The sequence below is a fragment of the Trichosurus vulpecula genome, chromosome 7 (genome assembly GCF_011100635.1).
Source record: "Trichosurus vulpecula isolate mTriVul1 chromosome 7, mTriVul1.pri, whole genome shotgun sequence".
Classification (NCBI taxonomy): Eukaryota; Metazoa; Chordata; class Mammalia; order Diprotodontia; family Phalangeridae; genus Trichosurus; species Trichosurus vulpecula.
The window spans coordinates 235542236-235561565 of record NC_050579.1 but is presented as its reverse complement, the minus strand read 5'-3'; the positions used below and the strand labels follow the sequence as shown (position 1 = coordinate 235561565).

Here is a 19330-nt window from a genome sequence, read left to right as displayed (position 1 = left end):
AAGAACATGAGTTCATAACTACAGCCTAGACTGGGACACATATGGGTCCTTTTGGCATTTGTAAAAGAAGCAAATGAGACCATTAGAGAAAGAATTGGCTAAAGAGATCTAGATAGCAGAATTTGCTTCAGGGTATCAGCAGAGCATACTAGGGTGAGCTGAAAGGGCAAGAAGCTTCCAGAATGGCCGGAGTGTAGACATCTTCACTTAAGGTAAGGTAGGTAACAAGGTTTGAAAACTCAGGTGAGCTAGTTTGGGGATCTACAGAAGAAAACATTTCTTCTTACTAGAATGTATAATGGACAGGTAAAGAGATTAGGTGGTGGTGGTGGTGCAGGACTGAAGTTTGGAGGGCAGGTTAAACTTCCCCAGTCCACAGCCAGTGGATCAAGGGTGAGGAATCCCAAGAATGACCAAACTAGGAAAAGAGGAACACAGATTTAGAACTGAATGGGACCTTAGAGACCATTTAGCTCTAGGGCTCCTTAACCTTTTGTGCATGTGTATATGTGTGTGTGTGGGTATGTGATAGATTATGTTGGCAGTCTGGTGAAGTTTACCCAAAGGAGGCAGACCTCGTAGTTAGATCAGTAGAGCATATAGTGGACAAGCTAAGAGAGAGAATGACTTTTTTTGTTAACCAAATGAAGAAAGTTGACCCCTTTATCACTGACCCAGTTGAAAGAGTGAGTTCTTAGAAGGAGAAGCTAGTTCCACAAAGAATTTGGCATTGATCTTTTTTATTTAGAAATTCTAAAAACAAAAAGTATGCCCTTTTGTTTTACCATAGCTGTGGAATTTCTTTTGTTTTACAGTGACTAGAAGGAGGTCTTTTTTTGAGTTAGCCAGAAGAACTTGACTGATTAGAATCTCCAAAAAGATCTTTGTATATTTAATAAATAATGTGTCTGGTAGATTTGGCTAAAATGTAAGAGTTGGTTGTTTTAATTCCACAATGATTAATGTTTGTTGAATAAATGAATTATACAGTGGGAAAATTATCACATTCTTTCAATTGGTACTTCCTATGTAAACTCCTTGAGAAGAGGGATGTTTCATTCTCTGTATTTGTTTACAGAATGCCTAGCACAGTTCCTGGCAAGTAGAGTGTAGATGTTCAATAAATGTTTGAATGATTGATTGTCTACATATCTGGTGTTGAAAAATCTTTTTACCTTTCTCAATTAATTTTCATCTTAAACTAAGTTTAGGTACCTAAAAAAATAATGCTTAGTCAAAAGTTAATGGAGCTGAAATTAAGAGCCAAAAAAAAAAGAAAAAAAAGAAACCTGAAGGTGACCTGTTTATCTCTATGAAGGGCTATTGTGCTGATCACACAATGCCTCCTAGTCATTTAAAGTTCTGCATAACCTAGACTCGATTTACCTTTCAAGACTTATGATACATTACTCCCTTTTATGCAAATGGACATTCCTATTTTTTCTTAAACTAGACACTTTGTCTCCCATTTTCCTGTTTTTGCAGTACTGTACAAGATGGCTGGAATAAACTCCCTCTTTATGTCTGCCTTTTGGAATCCCATGTTTCCTTTAAACTCAATTCAAGCACCACTTTCTATATGAAACCCTACCTGAGTACCCAGAGTTGCTAGTGCTTCAAAAAACTATCTTGTATTTGTTATTCACATATATTAACATAAATACACAATATGTATACATATATATCCTTACACATCCGCATGTTGTTTCTCCTGATAGAATGCAAGTTCCTTGAGGTTAAGACTGCTTCCCTTCTGTCTTTGTAACCTCAGTACCCAGGGCCGTGCCTGCCATATTTATTAAAATGGTTGTTTATTAATCACAACAATGATGCTTCCATCACAAGAGATAAATGGAGATGACCGAATTTTTTTTAATTGAGTCTCTGGCTATTTTAAGGATCTTTGTATTAACCTTAATATATTAATTAAGCACAACTTTAAAGACATCACCACCATCATCAACAAGTATTTAAGAGTTTATTATGGGCCAGGCACTGTGCCAAGCACCTGGGATACAAAAAATTCAAGAGACGACAGCCTCTGTCTTCAAGGAGCAAAAACTACTATGGACATAGAAAATACTTTAAGTGTAAATGGGAGGTAAATCTCAGAGGGAAGTTACTAAGCAGTCATTGAATCATAGATTTAAGAACCGAAGTCAACAACTGAGGTCTCGAATCTAACTCCTTCATTTTAGAGACAGATAATAAAGGTCATTTAAAACCAACTCCCTCATTTTGCAGATGTGAGGACGCTGAGGCCTGGAGAGGTTGGTAACTAAGATTATATATTAAGCATATGCATGGATATGTGTACACATACAGTCCATGCATGTGTATAATATATACATATATATATATATATACACATATGAACATATAGCACTGTGCCTGGCACAAAGTAGGCACTTAATAATAAAAGTTTATTGAATTGAATCGAATATATTGCACAGTGGCAGAGTTTGAATCCAGGTCTTCTGATCCCAAATGTAGCACTCTATCATGCTGCCTCTTCTCTACGATATTAGCTGGAAGAGAGGAGTCCGCGTCGAACGGTACAAGAGGTTCCAGTAATTTATTTTAAATGCCACGAAAGCCTGGCTATTTAACCTAACTAGCCTGGTGCCCACAGTGCGCGTCCTAAGATAAAAATACCAGGCGGCCCTGGGTCTAAGGAAGGCTCCCCCGGGAGGAGCCGGGGCTCCGAGAGTTCTCAGGGGAGCCAGTCCAGCCTGTCTCGCACCCCAATCTTCTCCTCTGGCTTCCTTTGTAGGTCACCTTCCGTCCTCCCTTAGTAAGGCAATATCGCGAAACTGGGGCAAGGAAGGCTCAGTTTTCCTGCCCGCAGCAACTCCCCCGAGCCCCGTCACACTGCATGGGGCGGGGTGGGGGAAACAATCCCGGCCGTCGTCACCATCCCCACCCCCCCTTCCCTTTCAAAAGGTCCTGAGACGTCCAGAGCCGAGCCGGCGTTGGGGAGGGGGCTCCCAGGCCCGACGTCATCGATTGTCACGTCGCCCCCGCCCCTCCAATGGCCAACCTCCCTCCACGCCGCGCGGGGACCCTCCCCCTCACCTCGCGGACGCAGGTCTGGAGCCTCGGGGATGTGACGTCATCTCACCTGGCAACTGCCGGGCGGGCGGTAGTAGTAACCCAGGAGGTGGGGCGGGGGTGGGGGTTTCGGAGAGAGGAGGGGGGGGAGGGAAAAAAGAGTTCTCGCGAGATTTCCCCCACCTTCCACAAGTCCCGGACCCCCTTCTCCCGGCGGCCGCGTCCCGGCTCTCGAGTCAGCGGAGCTCGAGCGCGCGCTCCTCTCCACCGCACTTGGAGAGGGGAGGGGTTGGCTGACGCCGGCGGCGGCGGCGGCAGCCTCGGGCTTGGGACCGGTTACCTCCCCACCTACCCGCCAGAGGGGGCCGGGAGGGGGAAAGGAGCTGGCTGGGTGGGGGGAGGGACAGCAGGGCGTTTGGTCGCCGCCGCCGCTGCCCCGGCTCAGGGTGTGGAATAGCAGGATCCACCACCACCACCACACCACCACCTCGGACACACCACCACCACCACCACCCCATCACACCACCACTACCGCCACCGCCACCACCACTACTACTACCGCCACCACCTCCACCTCTACCACCGCCGCCGCCTCTTCCTCCTCCTCAGGTTCTTTAACTGACTGGACCGGCTGGAGGGAGGCGCGGGCGGATGGACTCCGCGCCTCGCCCCGCCTGAGCCCCCGCACACCGCCCGCCCGCTGGGGCTGAAGCCCGGCTCCAGCTGCACGAAGCCTCTACCCGAAGAAGAGAAGGAGGAGCCGCCACTGTCTGGCTTCTCCGCGCCGGAGCCCGCAGCATGGGTAAGAGACCACCCCCTGCCCTTCGCCCCAAGCCTCTCACCCTTCCCCCTTCTCAGGGACGGCGCGCGGGAGTGGGGGTGGGGGGGCGGACACGCTTCTCTGCCCTCGCTCCCAGCTCTGCTGGGGTGGGGGCGAGTTTGGAAGGAAAGAGGGAGTTACAGCCCTCCCCCAACCCTTTTGACACCCCCTCCCCAATCGGACACAGTTGTAGGGGTGAGGGAACCAGGCGTCCTGGCCTCGGCACTGATTTGGGATAAGAAGGCACCCTTCCCCTCCCCCCACGGACTCCTCTTTATCCTTTCTTGGAATGAGAAGCATTTAAATAACTCCTTGGCTTCTCCCATTTTTACTAGTTTCATTCAGTCTCCTTGGTCTTTCTGTTCCCCAGAAATCGTGCTCCTCAAATAGGAATTTCTAGTGCTAGATGTGGCCCCGTCCCTTTTCTCATTCTTTTTTTTTTCCCTCCCCTCTACACTTCTTGGAAATATAACCTTTTTCCCTACGCGCATCTAGAGGGGTTTAGGAATGGTTGAGCGTGGCTCACCCCTTGTTCCATCTCCCACCACCCAAATGAAACAAACTCGAACCCTTTGAGGATTTTACTTTTCCTTCTCTTCCTTCTCCCTCCCTGCACCTACACGACTACTCCGCCCCTTTACCTCCTCCCTTCCCAGTCCACGTAGTATAAGGGAGGGCGATTGAAAAAAAAAAAAAAACAACCCAAACTAGATATCTTTCCATGGTCCCTCATTTAAGATAATTCACCAACAGATCTGAGCTATCCCTTAGAACAGAGATTCTTAACCTTTTTTCATGGGTGACATGGGAGTTTGGTGAAGTCTCTGGACCCTTTCACAAAAATGTTTTAAAATACACAAAGTAAAGTACATAAGATTACAAAAATTACTAAAATTATATTGAATTACAGTTATCAAAACATTAAAAAGAAAAAATCTAAGTCGCGGACGCTAATTTAATTTAATTTAAGAACTCTTGCTTTAGAAAACGATTTTGGAAAACATGTATTGACCGGTAAAATGCCCATTAATTATTCAGAATTGGGTTTCTCTATGGAGGTGGTGTATGTAGGGCTTGAGGATTTAAGCGTCTACTTCGGTTTTTTGACGTAGACTTTAGCCAATTGTTGGCAGTTAATTATCAGATATTCTCTTGAGGGTTCTACTGGGGTTTGATGTGATTTAAATTTTGAACCTTTTGAGAAGAGATTTCCTGTTTGGTATTGAGCTTCCTTACTAGAGAGACAAAGTTCTAGTTCTACTTTGTTTTTCATAATATTTTCAAGTTTGATAGGGACTACAGGCGTCAGGGTGCTTGGTAGGTTGGACTAGATTGCACTTTCCTTTAAATAGTGTATTTGATAAGAAAAAAAAGTTTTATAAATATTAAGAACATCCATAACTCATTCAAGTACCTAAGAAGTTTTTAAGAGGTAAGAGGATGTTGCTTTTTTTTTATTGCTATGATACAAAGTATAACAAAATCTCAGGAATAAACTGAGTCTTCAGTTTGAATGGTGTGAAGATAAGACTAACTGTTAAATATTCAGAAGAGATAAATTGCTTTTTGTTTTTAAAAGGTACAAAACATTAACAAACTGTCCTTTGTACTTGTTAAAGATATTGATCCAAACCAATAAATTTTGGAAATAATGAGTGATTTTGTAAGAGTTAAGAATAAAAAGTAGTGCTGTTTTGGCATCCTGTCCCTCCACCTCCTCTTTTTGAAAGATGTTTTTTAAGCATAGCAATCACTGACTTTCTTTGCATGCCTGGTTAGAAGTTTTGTTTATTTTCATGTTAATATTTGGCTTGTTCTTTTGCTTTAGAAAGTAACTTTTAATATCAACCACATATTGAGGTGAGGCACTTAAAAATTTTTTTTTGAATGGAAATTTTTCAAAAATGTTTTTTATATTCCCCTGATTTCTTAAACAGAATTCACTGAAAGTAGTTTGAATTTTTAAAGATGACTTAAGGTCTTAATTATGAACATTTATTTACTTTGTTATAATATAGTGGTGACCCTAGGACATAATATTAAGGTTTGTAGGGCAGATAGTTAGTTGACTTACTTAATCCTCAGACTTTTTCTCTTTGTTTTGTTTTTGAATAGTTTTGCTATCTCTTCTGGTGTTACTTCTGTTACTTCTGGTGCTGTCCCTGTTGCTGATTGTAGAACTCCACCCACTTTTCTAATTTGTTTTTGACTTTGAAGTCATATAACTTTCTTCTGAAAGTCTTTATTCAAATAATGTGCCAAGTAAGAGTAAATAGGTTTTGAGTGAGGGCCTGAGCAGGGCTTTAATGTGAGAATAAGCATTATTTAGTGCATGGAATTTATGAAAAATGTTTTCACTCTTTAGAGACATTTTCTGCTTAGTTTCATATTTCTTGATCCTTTTCTGGATTGGTGAGATTGAAGGAGAGCTGAGATAATAGATGAAGTGATACTGTGTCATGAATTTGACTGTCGTATCAGAAAAAAAATATTTTGAAGTTATAATAGTACTTACCAAGTTAAGTTTTGAAAATTCGAGCTCAGTTTTTGCCAGTTTACACAGAAATGTACAGTTATAATTTTATGTTCCTATATGAAGTTTTGTTAAACTTCCAAAATGAAATAACCTGCATCTAAAGTAGTAAGTATTTGCCTTTTAACAATGTGTGTGAACTTGGGGAAATCTCCTAATCTCCCTGGACTTTGGTTTTTTTTTTTTCCTTTTCTAAATATGGGGTTTGGATCAGATGGCCTGTGAGATCCCTTCCAGTTCAACATCTATGATGAAATTGTCTTTACTTTGAAAATGTGTAATTTAATGTAATTATTTTAGTTAATTGGAAAAATTGTTAGTACTGAAGACTTTAACTTAAAATATTTTAAATTTTCTTCATCTATTTTATAACTTAAATGTAAGTATCTTAAATTCTTCCTATGCTAAAGTTGTCAGAGACATTTTACTCCTGAATGTCAAGTACTAGGTACTTTCTTCCTTATTTGCCCCAAAGAAAGTCAATAGTTTTCGGTTTCAGTTCTTATCTGTCAGTGGAAAAAAAGAATGACTTCTTGATAGTAGGATATTGGTTGTTCGTTTGATGTGATTTTATAATAAAAAAGTTAATTTTCAGAAATTAATTGGGAAATAAGGTAATAGTCATATCAGTGCATTTTAGCTATTTTGCTGATAGCAAGCAAAAATGACAAGACAAAGTTTGCAGAAAAGAATTTCCAACAGGTATAAGGTCTTGGAATAAATTAATGAAAAATTATTCATTCTATATTACTATTTATGTAAAGGGAAACCACCATCTTTCCACTACCTTATATTTATTTTACATTTATTCATTCTTTTATATTCTTCATTGTGTACATATTCTCCCTTTCTAGAAAGCAGGAGTACCTCTTTGAGGAGAGGGACTCTGATTTTGTTTTTGTACAAGTTTTGAAGCATGCAGAAAAGCATCTGCAGCACTTAAAGCTCCTTGAACCGCACATAGTAGATACTTTTAATAAATGCTTTTTGATTAAGAAGCAGTGAGGAAGTAGGATTTTTATAGTTATGTAAAATTTTAAATAGTTTTATGCTACACTCTCATCTAAATTACTATCATTTGAAATGGGATTGGACTGGGTTACCTTAGCTGTTTATAAAAAAAGAGTTTATTAAGTAAATTAATACCATGTTGAACTGAATATATACAACTTTGAATGGAAGGTGACCCTTTCACAGAAGGAAAATTTTTAAAATTGTAAAAAATACTCTTTAGCATCTAAAATGCCAAATATTTTTATCAATATTAAATCACAGAATGCAAATATTTTCATAGTTGGAGGAACTCCATAGTTGGTGTGTTTCTGATAGACAACATAAAACTAGCATGGAAGAAAGAGATTATTGTGGGGTATCCCACTTTATGAGTTTATGATCTCTCATGAGTCATTTCTCTCTTTACAGATGATGCCCAGATCTCTATATCTAGCCTTAGTTTCTCTCCTGAGCTTTAGTCTCGTATTTCCAAATGTCCCTTGGACATCGCTAACTGATTGACCTGTAGACATCTCAAGCTTAAAGTATCCCAAACTCACTGTCTTTGCCTTTGGATTCTCCCATTTTCTCAACTTCCATATTACTGTGGAGGGCACTACCATCTTCTCAGGCACCCTGGTGTCATTCTTGACTCCTTTTGAGCTTACTCCATATATCTAGTTTCTTGTCAGGTCCTATTGTTTCTGTCTGCATAACATCTCATATACATACCCATCTCTCCAATTTCAAAGCCACTATCTTAGTGCAGGCTCTCATCACCTCATACCTGGATTGTTCTTCTGCCAGGCCTTCCTGCCTGAAGTCTCTTGAGAGTCCAGTCTGTCAAAGTGATTTTCTTGGGTCACAGCTGACCAGGTCAGACCACTCCCCTCCCTTACTTAGTGAGTTCCTATGGCACTCTTTTGCCTCCAGGATTAAATATAAATTGCTCTGTTTAGCATTTAAAGCCCTTCAGTCAGTCATTAAACCTTTATTAAGCTATCCTGCCAGGCCCTGTGCTGTAGATAAATAGAAGGGTGATAGTGGGTTCTTAAGGAGCTCATACTCTTGGTTGGGGTAGGGGTGGGGGGGGAGACAATAGATAAATAACTGTAAAAACAAACTACATCCAAAATAGGTTTCAAATAATCAATAGAGAAAACACACTAAAATTAAGAGGAGTCAGGAAAGGCTAACTATAGAATGTGGAATTTTATCTGGGACTTGAAGGAAGCCAGGAGGAAGAGATGAGGGGGACAGCCAGTGAAAATACCCAAAGTTGGAGATGTAAAACTTGCTCAAAGAACAGCAAGGAAGCCCAGTATAGCTGGTGGGGTATAAGATGTTAGAAAGTGTGGGTAGGTTGTGAAGGTCTTTGGATGCCAAATAGAGGATTTTATATTCTCTCCTGTAGGTGATAGGGAGCCACTGGAATTTATTGAGGGAGATAGAGGGTTGATATGGGAAGACCTGGGCTTTGGGAGGATTGCTTTGACAACTGACTGGAGAATGGATTGCAGTGGGGAGAAACTTGTGTCAGGCAGACCAACTGGCTAGGCTATTGCAGTGATCCAGGAATGAGATGATGAGGCCACCTTCAGCAGGGTGGTGGCAGTGTCAAAGGGAGAGAGGAAAGTGGGATTGTATTGAGAGATATGAAGGTCAAAGTGGCAGGCATTGGCAGTAGATTGGATATGGGGTTGTGTGAAGGAGGATGAAGAATTAAGGTTTACACCTGAATTGCAATCCTGGGTGACTGGAGGATGCTGGTGCCCTTGACAGTAATAGATGAGGTTGGGGGAGAATATGGAAGGAAAGATAGTTCAGGTCACAGAGCAAGAAGGATGAGGATTGAGATAAGGTCATTGGATTCAGCAATTAAAAGATCATTACTAACTTCAGAGAGAGCAGCTTCGGTTGTATAATGAGGTTGGATGCCAGTCTGCAGAGTTGAGAAGAGAGAGGAGGAGAGGAAGTGGAGGCACCTGTGGACTTCCTCAAGAATGTTAGCCACGAAAGGTGGGAGAGTATGGCTGGCTGGATCAAGTGAGGATTTTTTTTGAAGATGATAGGGACATGGGCATATTTGTAGGCAGTAGGAAAGCAGTCAGTAGACCAGAGAGATTGGAGATAAATGAGAGAGTGGGGATGGTAGGGGAGGCAGGTTGGAATGAGATCACTTGTGCAGGTTAGAGGGATTAATTTTGACAAGGAGATGGGCAACTTTTACCTGTGGAATGAGTGAAAGAGGAGAAGGGAGAAGACGGAGCTCTCAGTGAATGGCCTCAGTTTCTTCAGTAAAATAGATTAGACAACATTCTGGCAGCCAAGGAAAGTTTGAGGAGTGATGAAAAGATTTGGAAGAGTTGTTGTGTCTATATTTGAAAGCTTCTTACCCTTTATTCCCCCCTTTTTTTTTATTCACCTTCATGTATTCTATGATCCAGTGACACCCTACTTGTTGCTGACCCTTGAACATATAACAATTCCTTGGTTTCCTTCAAGTCTCTTTTCATATCCCACGATATGCAGGAGACCTTTCCTGGTCTTTTAGTTCAGAACTCATACCTGTATCCTGTTAAACTCCTACTCATGTCCTCTTGTAAGTTCGTCACATGAGGGTGTCTGCCAAATGTGGGTGACTTTTTTTTTTCGATATTGTAAAAATACCAGTGAAGCATGAATGCTGTCATTTGGATGGATAGCTCTTGTCATGTGACCTGCCTATCCTCTTATTTGCTCATAAAGTTTTTGATCTGATCACATCCTTTACAATTCTTCACATTTCCTGGGTTGTAATGTGTTGCAACCTTCTGGTGCCCATCAGTGCCCCTTTCCATTGCTCTTGGGGTGGTCCTCAACTTTTATTCTCTGGGTCTGACTTGCAGCTATATGTCCTTTAGAAAATATTGGTGTTTAAAAGATAAGACCTCTGTTTCAGGGAGAGCTTGAGGTTATTAAAAGAACTTTAAAATTTTCCAAAGTCAGTGCTGCCCATTCTCCTCTTCATTTCTGGACCCCATTGTCCATTTGCGTTGTATGTAAAAAATATATCCTGTTGCCTAAGAAATAGGGGCCAGAAGATGGTAAGATCTGTTGTGAGGCTAGGTCCAGACCACTCAGGTTCATTGTTAACACAAGTTTTGAAAAAGCTTAGAACTTGATGGGAGAGAAAAGCAGACCGATATCTAGATGGATGTGATTGAGGTTTTTGAGTGTCTGGCATCATTTTTCTCAATGAAAAGGGTAGGATTATTCTATAGGAGGTGTATGTAAAGCTATAACAGATTTGAAACAGAAGTTATATGCTCAGAACAGGGCAGATTGGTTCAGGAAATTTTTGTGAGGAGAGTTGTATACATAGTCCTTTTTTTCTTTTTTATTATGAATTTAAACATCGAGAAGCATGGACTGTTTTAATACACGAAGAGCGGAACAAGAGGATTATATATGAAACAGAACTTTACTCTTTGTATTTTTAAATATTTCTTTGATGTGATTTTTTGGTTTTTCTTTTTGCATCAGCATTATTCAACTTCTACAATTCCTCCCCTCACCTGGAATACTCCTTTGTATGAAGTAAGTATAGTGAAGTGAAGCAAATTTGCACATTCATTGTGTTCTGGAGTCATAATTGGTCATTGCATTGATCAGAGGTTTTAAGTCCTTAAAAATTATTTTCTTTACAATATTGTAGTAGTTGTATAAGTTGTTCTCCTCATTCTACTTATACCTTACCAGTATTCTCTGCCCTTGTCAGCCCTCTGGAAGTTGGATAGGAGAGCTCCTGTCAAAACCCTCATGTAATGAGAGTATGCAGGCCAGCCATCTCTTAATTTACCATCTGGCGATACTCCTTTGGACTTCTCTATTAATGCCCTCCTTTCATCATTTTGTTGTTGTTATTTTTGAGTCTTTGTGACCTCATTTGGGGTTTTCTTGGTGAGGATATTGGAATTGTTTGCCATTTCCTTTTCCAGCTTATTTTACAGATAAGGAACTGAGGCAAAGTTAAGTGACTAGCCTAGAGGCAAGAGTGGGGAGCCTTCAGCCTCAAGGTCACATGTAGCCCTCTAGGTTCTCCAGTGTGTCTCTCTGATTGAATACAAACTTGAGGCCGCAGGTTTCCCATGCGTGGTAAAGTCATACAGCTAGTAAGTGTCTGCCTCTTCCATCATGCCCCTTCATTAAGCACCTTCCCCGTCCTCCTTCAGTTTCCTTTTGAGTGCTACCCTCCCCCTTTAGAGTGTATGCTACCTTTTTTTTTTTTTTTTTTTGTATTTATATCTCCAGCACTTAGCACAGTGTCTGGCATGTAGTAGGTGCTTAATAAATGTTTATTGAATGACTTGATCATGCATGATCAGACAGCAGTTGTATTTTAAAATTCTTCCTATTTTCTTGTCTCACCCTTTTCTTCACAGCCCTACTTTTTGTTTGGCCCCTATGCTTTTAGTATTAAGAAGTAAAACAAACTTCCTAAGCATTAATATAAGCAACCAATAATATATAGTTTATTATAAATCTTACTCTATAAAGGTTCCATAAGGAACCATAGGGTACTTTTTTGTGTAATTGCAGGTTTAAAAAAAAATTACTAGGCTTAAATACCATAAAGAACATTTCCATAGATGAAGCAAAACATGCAAAAAAAAAATAGGATTCTATATGAAATAATGAACTCTACTTCATTACCATTTGCTTTAAGTATATAATTCTGTGGTTTCATTTCAAAACAGTTTTGCTTGTTGTGCTACAATTTGAACTTCCATCTATTCCCTTATGTGAATTTAAAATATCACAATGTCCCTTTAAGGCATCATTGTTGCTAACCTCCCCCCCCCCCCCCCACTAACTTCCCCACTAAAAACACAAAGATGGGGGTGGAGGAGACAGGACTTTGTAACACAAACAAAATTAATCCACAGTGTGGCCATGTCAAAAAATGTATGATCCTTTCCCCGACTTGAGTCCACCCCTTCTGTCTGGAGGAGGGTAATAACTCTGGAGTATTTCCAGGTCTTCTAGAGTATTGCTTGTTCAATTTTATTCATTATTTTCATTTCTTTTCTTTTTTGTTTGTATTTAGGTAGTATTTAATTTTTCCCCAGTTACATGTAAAAACAACCTTTAACATTCGTTTTTAAAATTTTGCGTTGTAAACTCTCTCCTTTCCTCCCTCCCCACCTCCCCTTATTGAGAAGGCAAGCAATTCCATATAGGTTATATATGTGTGGTCATGCAAAACACATCCACAATAGTCACACTGTGAAAGAAAACATAGACAAAAAAGCTAAAAAAAAAATAAAGTGAAAAAAAAAGTTGCTTCAATCTGTATTCAGACACTATCAGTTCTTTATCTGGGAATAGATAGCATTTTTCATCCTAAGTCCTTCAGAATTGTCATGGATTGTTGTATTGCTGAGAATAGCTAAGTCATTCACAGCTGATCATCTTGCAAAATTGCTGTTATTTTGTACCCAGTACATTTCACTTTGTATCAACCTACGTAAGTTTTTTTCAGGTTTTTCTGAGAGCATCCTGCTCATCATTTCTTATAATACAATAGTATTCCATCATAATCACATACCACAACTTATTCAACCATTCCCCGATTGATGTGCATCCCCTTTATCCCCAGACAAGAGCTACTATAAATGTTTTTGTACATATAGGTCCTTTTCCTTTTTGTTTTTTCTCTCTTTTGGAATACAGACCTAGTAGTGGTATTGCTATGTCAAAGGGTATGAATGGTTTATAGCCCTTTGGACATAGTTCCAAATTGCTCTATAGAATAGTTTAATAAGTTCACAGCTCAGACAGCAGTACATTAATGTCTCATTTTTCCCACATCCCATCAACATTTGTCATTTACCTTTTCTGTCCTGTTATCCAATCTAATAGGTATGAAGTAGTGCCTCAGAATTGTTTTAACTTGCATTTCTCCAATCAGTAGTGATTTAGAATATTTTTTCGTGTGGCTATGGATAGCTTTAATTACTTCATCTGAAAACTGATTGTATCTTTTGATTATCTATTGGGGAATGGCTCTTATTTTTATAAATTTGACACAGTCCTTTATGTTAGAGAATGAGGCTTTTATCAGAGAAACTTGTTTCAAAAATTTTTTTCAGTTACTATTGCTATTTCCCTCTATCCTATCCTCCCTACCACCATTTATTCTATTCTCTCTCTCCTTTCACCCTGTACCTCCTCAAAAGTGTTTTGCTTCTGATTATCCCTTCCCCCAATCTGCCCTCCCTTCTATCATCCCCTCCCTCTCATTCCCTTCCCCTTTTATTTTCCTGTAGGGTAAGATAGATTTCTGTATCCCATAGGCCGTGTATCTTATTTCCCAATTACATGGAAAAAGAATTTTTTAACATTCTTTTTGAAACCTTTGAGTTCCAAATTCTCTCCCTTCCTCCCTCCCCAGCCACCCTCATTGAGAAGGCAAGCAATTCAATGTAGGTTATACATATGTAGTCATGCAAAACACTTCCATAATAGTCATGTTGTGAAAGACCAACTCTGTTTTCCTCCATCCTAGGTCCTGCTCCCCTTGTATTCATTAGTTTCAAAGGTATTTCTCTTTATGTTATTGTTATACTGGTTTAGATTCTTCTGATCCTGTTCATTTCACTCTATCAGTTCATATTACCCAGGATTCTATGAAATCATCTCTCAGCATTTCTTATAGTGGAATAATATTCCATTACATTCGTATGTCCCTATTTGTTCAACCATTTCCCAGTTGTGTAAGAGGCCATATAAAACACCTTATTTTCTAGTTCTTTGACTTTTAATCCCTACTTCAGGATCAGGAAATATGTTTTTCTTGTGACTCTTCCTTCCCCCAAATTTCCCCCCTCTTAATAACCTCCTCTCTGTTCCCAGTATTTCTTATTTGAGTTTGGTATATTTCTTTTTTCTCCATTAATTAATTTATTTTTAGTTTTCAGAATTCACTTCCACAAGATTTTGAGCTCCAAATTTTCTCCCCATCTCTTCCCTCCCCCCACCCCAAGACTATGTGCATTCTGATTATCCCTTCCCCCAATCTGCTCTCACTTCTATCATCCCCCCCTCTTCCTTCATCCCCTTTCCCTCTATTTCCTTATAGGGCAGGATAGATTTCTGCCCTATTGCTTGTATGTCTTATTTCCCAGTTGCATGTAAAAACAATTTTTAACATTCATTTTTAAAACTTTGAGTTCCACATTCTCTCCCTCCCTCTCCCTCCACCCCGCCACTGAGAAGTCAAACAATTTGATATAGGTTAGACATGTGTAGTCATGCAAAACACTTCCATAATAGTCATATTGTGAAAGATTTAACTATATTTCCCTCCATCCTATCCCCCTCATTTATTCTATTCTCTCCTTTGACCCCATCCCTCCTCAAAAGTGTTTGCTTCTGATTATTCCCTCCCCCCATTTGCCTTCCCTTCTATCATCTCCCCTCTCTTATCCCCTTCCCCCTACTTTACTGTAGGGTAAGATAGATTTTCATACCCAATTGAGTGTGTATGTTATTCCCTCCTTAAGCCAAATCCGATGAGAGTAAGGTTCACTTGCTCTCACCTCACCTATCTTGCCTTCCATTGTAAAAGCTCTTTTTCTTGCCTCTTTTATGTGAGGTAGTTTACCCCATTCTACCTCTCCTTTTCTCCCAATACATTCCTCTCTTACCCCTTTATTTTTTAGATAAGAGGTCGATGTATTTCTGATTCAAAACTTTGTGTGTCTTCAGTTCAGTCCCCTTTGTTCATTTATAAATACGCTTCTCATGTACCCTAATTATGAGAAAAATCAAGCCTCACCCCCTCTTTCTTTTTACCCTACCTTGTTCCTGTCTCTCTCCAAACCCTACGACTAGAACCAGTCTACCTCCAGAACTGGTTTTTCCCCGCTCAACTCCCAGTATCCTATGAACACATTAAGGTTCTAGGGGCTACTTAAAAATTTCTGCTCTGCCCCCCTCCCCCCAAAAAAGTTAGCACAACATCATACAGTAGTTACTTTCAATTGTTCTAATAAATGTACCTTTTTAGATATCTCTGAATTCATGTATTTATATTCCAAACTTCCTACTTTTTCCATCAAAAATTCTTGAAAATCTTCTGTTGCATTAAGTACCCATTTGTTCCCACATAGGATCATACTGAGTTTTGCAGGGTAGCTTGTTCTTGGTTGTAAGCCCATCTCTTTTGCATTTCTAAATATTGCATTCTAAGATCTCTCATTGAGAGTTGAAGCTGCCAAGTATTGTGTGATCGTGACTGTATCCTAGGTACTTGAACTGCTTAATTCTGGATTCTTGTAATACTTTCTCTTTGACATGGGAGTTCTGAATTTTACTGACATTCCTGGGAGTTTTCATTTGGGGATGTATTTCATGAGGTGACCTATGTATTCTTTCTTTCTTTACTCTGCCTTTTGGTCTTAATAAATCTGGACAGTTTTCATTTATGATTTCTTGTATTATAGTATCCAAGCTTTTTACTGTATAAGCATTTTCAGGGTGTCTGTAATTTTTTATTATCTCTTCTTAACCAGTTTTCTAAGTCAGTTGTTTTTGTTACCAGATATCTTCTTCTAGTTTTTCAATCTTTTTATTTTGTTCTAATAGTTCTTACTGTCTCATGGAATCATTGATTTCTGTTTGGTCTATTCTTGTTTTTAAGGACTCCCCTTCATGGGCAAGGTTTACTACTTTGTCTTCTAAGCTGTTCATTCTACTTCCATTTCTTTTCTCCAGGGCTTTCATTTCATTTTTTAAAAATCTCTTTATTATATCTAGGAATTAATTTATTTAATTTATTTATATCTAGGAATTCACATAGTCCTTGTGGAAAATCTATTTTTTCCTTTGAGTCTATGTTTACAATTGTTAAAGTGTTGCTTTGCTCTTTCTTCTAGAGGATCGCTAGATATGATAGTGTTTGATGTTTCCATCTTTAATTTATTCACCTCTTCAAGTTTAGTTCCTGAATTAGGGTTTTGTGCTAGTATATCCCTTAATGAGTTTCTGAGTGGGTTGGTTGACTATGCAGGGTAAATCACATTAGTTCTTGCACTAACCTCCACATCCTGGAATTAGGCTTCTTTGGATATCTGAAGTTCAGAGCTGGATCTTCAGGGCCCTCCCTGGAATCGCAGGGCATGTTAGAAACCTCAGAGCACTTGGGCTAGCGTTGTCCTGGTGTGAGGCTGTGGGTGCTTGCTACCTTGGCACTGTAGCACTTCCAAGCTCTCCACCCCAGGGTTTTGCAGTGGAAAAGGTACTTGTGATGCTTTGCTTTTGCAGGCTGAAGTCAACTTTTACTGCTTGGTTGGACTGGGAAGTATAGATCCTGGTTTTGTTTCCAGGCCGCCTCTGCGCCCCCCCCCCCCCCCCCCCTCCTTTTCTATAGCCTGGCTGACTTTTTGTGCATTACTCAGGTGGAAAAATCACTGACTGTGGTTTCTCACTGGATTTCAGTGTGATGAGGACTTCAGGGTTTGTTGGAGTAGATATGCAGGAGCTAGGTGGTCTGCCTTGAGTCTCAAAATCCAGACAGCCGATTCTAGATGCTTACTTGTTGGAGATACTATAGAAGGAATTCTTGTCCAGAAATGAGTTGGCTTAGATGACCTCTTCCAACTGTGAAACTCTTTACTATTCAAAAGGAATCACACTCATAATAGTTTTTCTTTTCTCTGGTGTCACAGGAATTCTTATTCCTGAGTTTGGTTTGCTCAAGGAGTCAGTCTGGTGATTTTTCTGAGACCAGAGGAAATCACATAACTATGGCAACACTTGACCAAGCCGGTATTTACCTCCCAGCCTTACTTTGATGAGGTATCCATAACTCTGTATTTATCAGAAAAGGCTTCCCTTTACTTCTCTCTAAACAACTTCTTTCTCTAAAACCTTACTTGCTGGTCAATCTAGTTGCTTTTTCTTAATGGAAGCTCCTAATTTGTTTTCTGTAGGAGTGGTCAAGTCCTTAGTAGCTTCATTCACTGACTTTATGTGATTGTATGGCTAATTTTATGTGATAAGGCCACTGGTTGTCATCAGTCAAGAAATTTTGAGGATCTAGCTGACATATAAAAGAACAGAACACAATACAGATTCTCAGTGAAATTGTTATAGAAATAAAACATCCAGCTGTAAACTGAAAGACTGAAATGGACCTGTGATCTCATCAATTTGGGTATTCTTTTCTGTGAAACAGATAATGGCCTGTCCATACCTATCTTTTTTATGCATCTCTTGCCGCCTGTACTCCCATGAGTTCATGGGAGTTTCTACTTGTGTACCTTCCTCACTTTCTGTTAACATCAGAAAATACCAGTGGAGCATGAAGGCTGTCTCTCAATTGTCCGTATTCTTACTGTGACCAGGTCATTTTTTTTTACTCGTTTTTCTTTTCTGTTCTTTATACCATTTATCCTTTATAATTCTTTATTAGTAATGTGTTGCAGCTTGCTCTTGATTATTAGGGACCTCTCTTGTTCTTAGGGTAATCTTCAACTTTAGTTCTTCAGAGACCATGGTATTCCAGATTTCCCACCATACAAAATCACAACAATAATATTGGTATTGAAAATATGGGCCTTTGTTTTAGAGAGAAGCTTGGACATTTGCTATTTTCTCAAAGGGATCTACCTTGCTCTCCTCTTCCTGTAGGACAGACCTACACAACTTGGCAGTAGGTAGGGGCCAAAATTAAAATAGGCTAAACTTCATGCCGTAGATGGTTTTTTTTTTTTTTTTGTTTTTTTTTTTTTTTGGTTTTTGGAGGGGCGAAGGCAGGGCAATTGGGGCTAAGTGACTTGCCCAAGGTCACACAGCTAGTAAGTGTGTCAAGTGTCTGAGGCCAGATTTGAACTCAGGTCTTCCTGACTCCAGGGCCGGAGCTCTACTCACTGCGACACTGTAGATAGGTTTTTAATGGCTCCTTTTACACGTAAAGGTGTAGTTAATGCTTAAACTGTTTTGCAAATAAACCATATTAAAAAAGGGAAATTTCAATTAATTCAATTAATTACACTTATTACTAGATTTTTATTATGAAATTGCACCTCTCACACTAGAGGCAGACTGATGATGATTGGTTGCCGTGGGTCACATGACAAACAGGCAAGCGTATGCAGTGGCAACCTACCTGCTAAGTTTACGTGACTAGTGGAAGGTGGGGCATGGTCAAAGCACTCATTATATCTTTACTTTCTTTTATATCCTCTATATTTTTCATGGGCCACCTGAAATCCTTTGGTGGGTTGCAGGTGGCCTGTGGCCCATATGTTGTGCAGGCCTGCTGTAGGAGGTGACCTAACTCATTGCCCATTTTTATTGTCTGCACAATTAGTCAATCAAAAGTGCTTATGAGGCACTGGGGATATAGAAATACAATTAACAGAATGGCCCCCACTGCAGGGGTTTACATTCTAATTGGCGACAACAAGAATATACACACTTATATACCCAGAATACATATAAATAGAACAAATACAAAGTAGTTGAATCCTTGGTAGTTTGAGGGGGAGTGCATTAGCAGTTGAGTACTTCAGGAAGGGCTTCATGTCAAATGTGCTTGAGCTGCACCTTGAAGCTCCTAATTTTATCATATTCATAGCAAACATTTATGTATTATAATATATGTTACATATGTTACCTCTTTTGATCCTTACAATAACCCTGTAAGGTAGGTCCTATTAATCTACTCACTTTACAGATGAGGAAATATTCACAGAGGTGTTAGAGGACTTACCTAGGATCATTACAGCTAAAACATGTGAGGCAGGATTTAAACTCTGGTCTTCCAAACTACAAGTTCAGCATTGTGCCCACTGCACCATCTAGCTAGTTCCCTCTTCTGTGGGGTGAGATGAGGTGAGGAGGAAGTACAGTCTAGGCATGGGGGTCAGTCAGTATAAAGGCAT

General features: G+C 39.8%; 1 protein-coding gene across 2 annotated transcripts in view; it reads left to right on the top strand.

Annotated features, from left to right (window-relative positions):
- Positions 1–3073: 3073 nt before the first annotated feature.
- Positions 3074–19330, top strand: part of LOC118856385 (CD2 associated protein) — a 165882-nt gene continuing 149625 nt past the window's right edge. Inside the window, exons 1-2 of one of the 2 annotated variants that reach the window (XM_036766673.1) lie at positions 3074–3088; positions 3661–3853. In XM_036766673.1, the coding sequence (XP_036622568.1) occupies positions 3850–3853 (4 nt within the window). In that variant the 5' untranslated portion in view covers positions 3074–3088; positions 3661–3849. Of the gene's footprint in view, positions 3089–3589; positions 3854–19330 lie in introns of those variants that run through there. The other variant, XM_036766674.1, reaches the window with a different exon arrangement.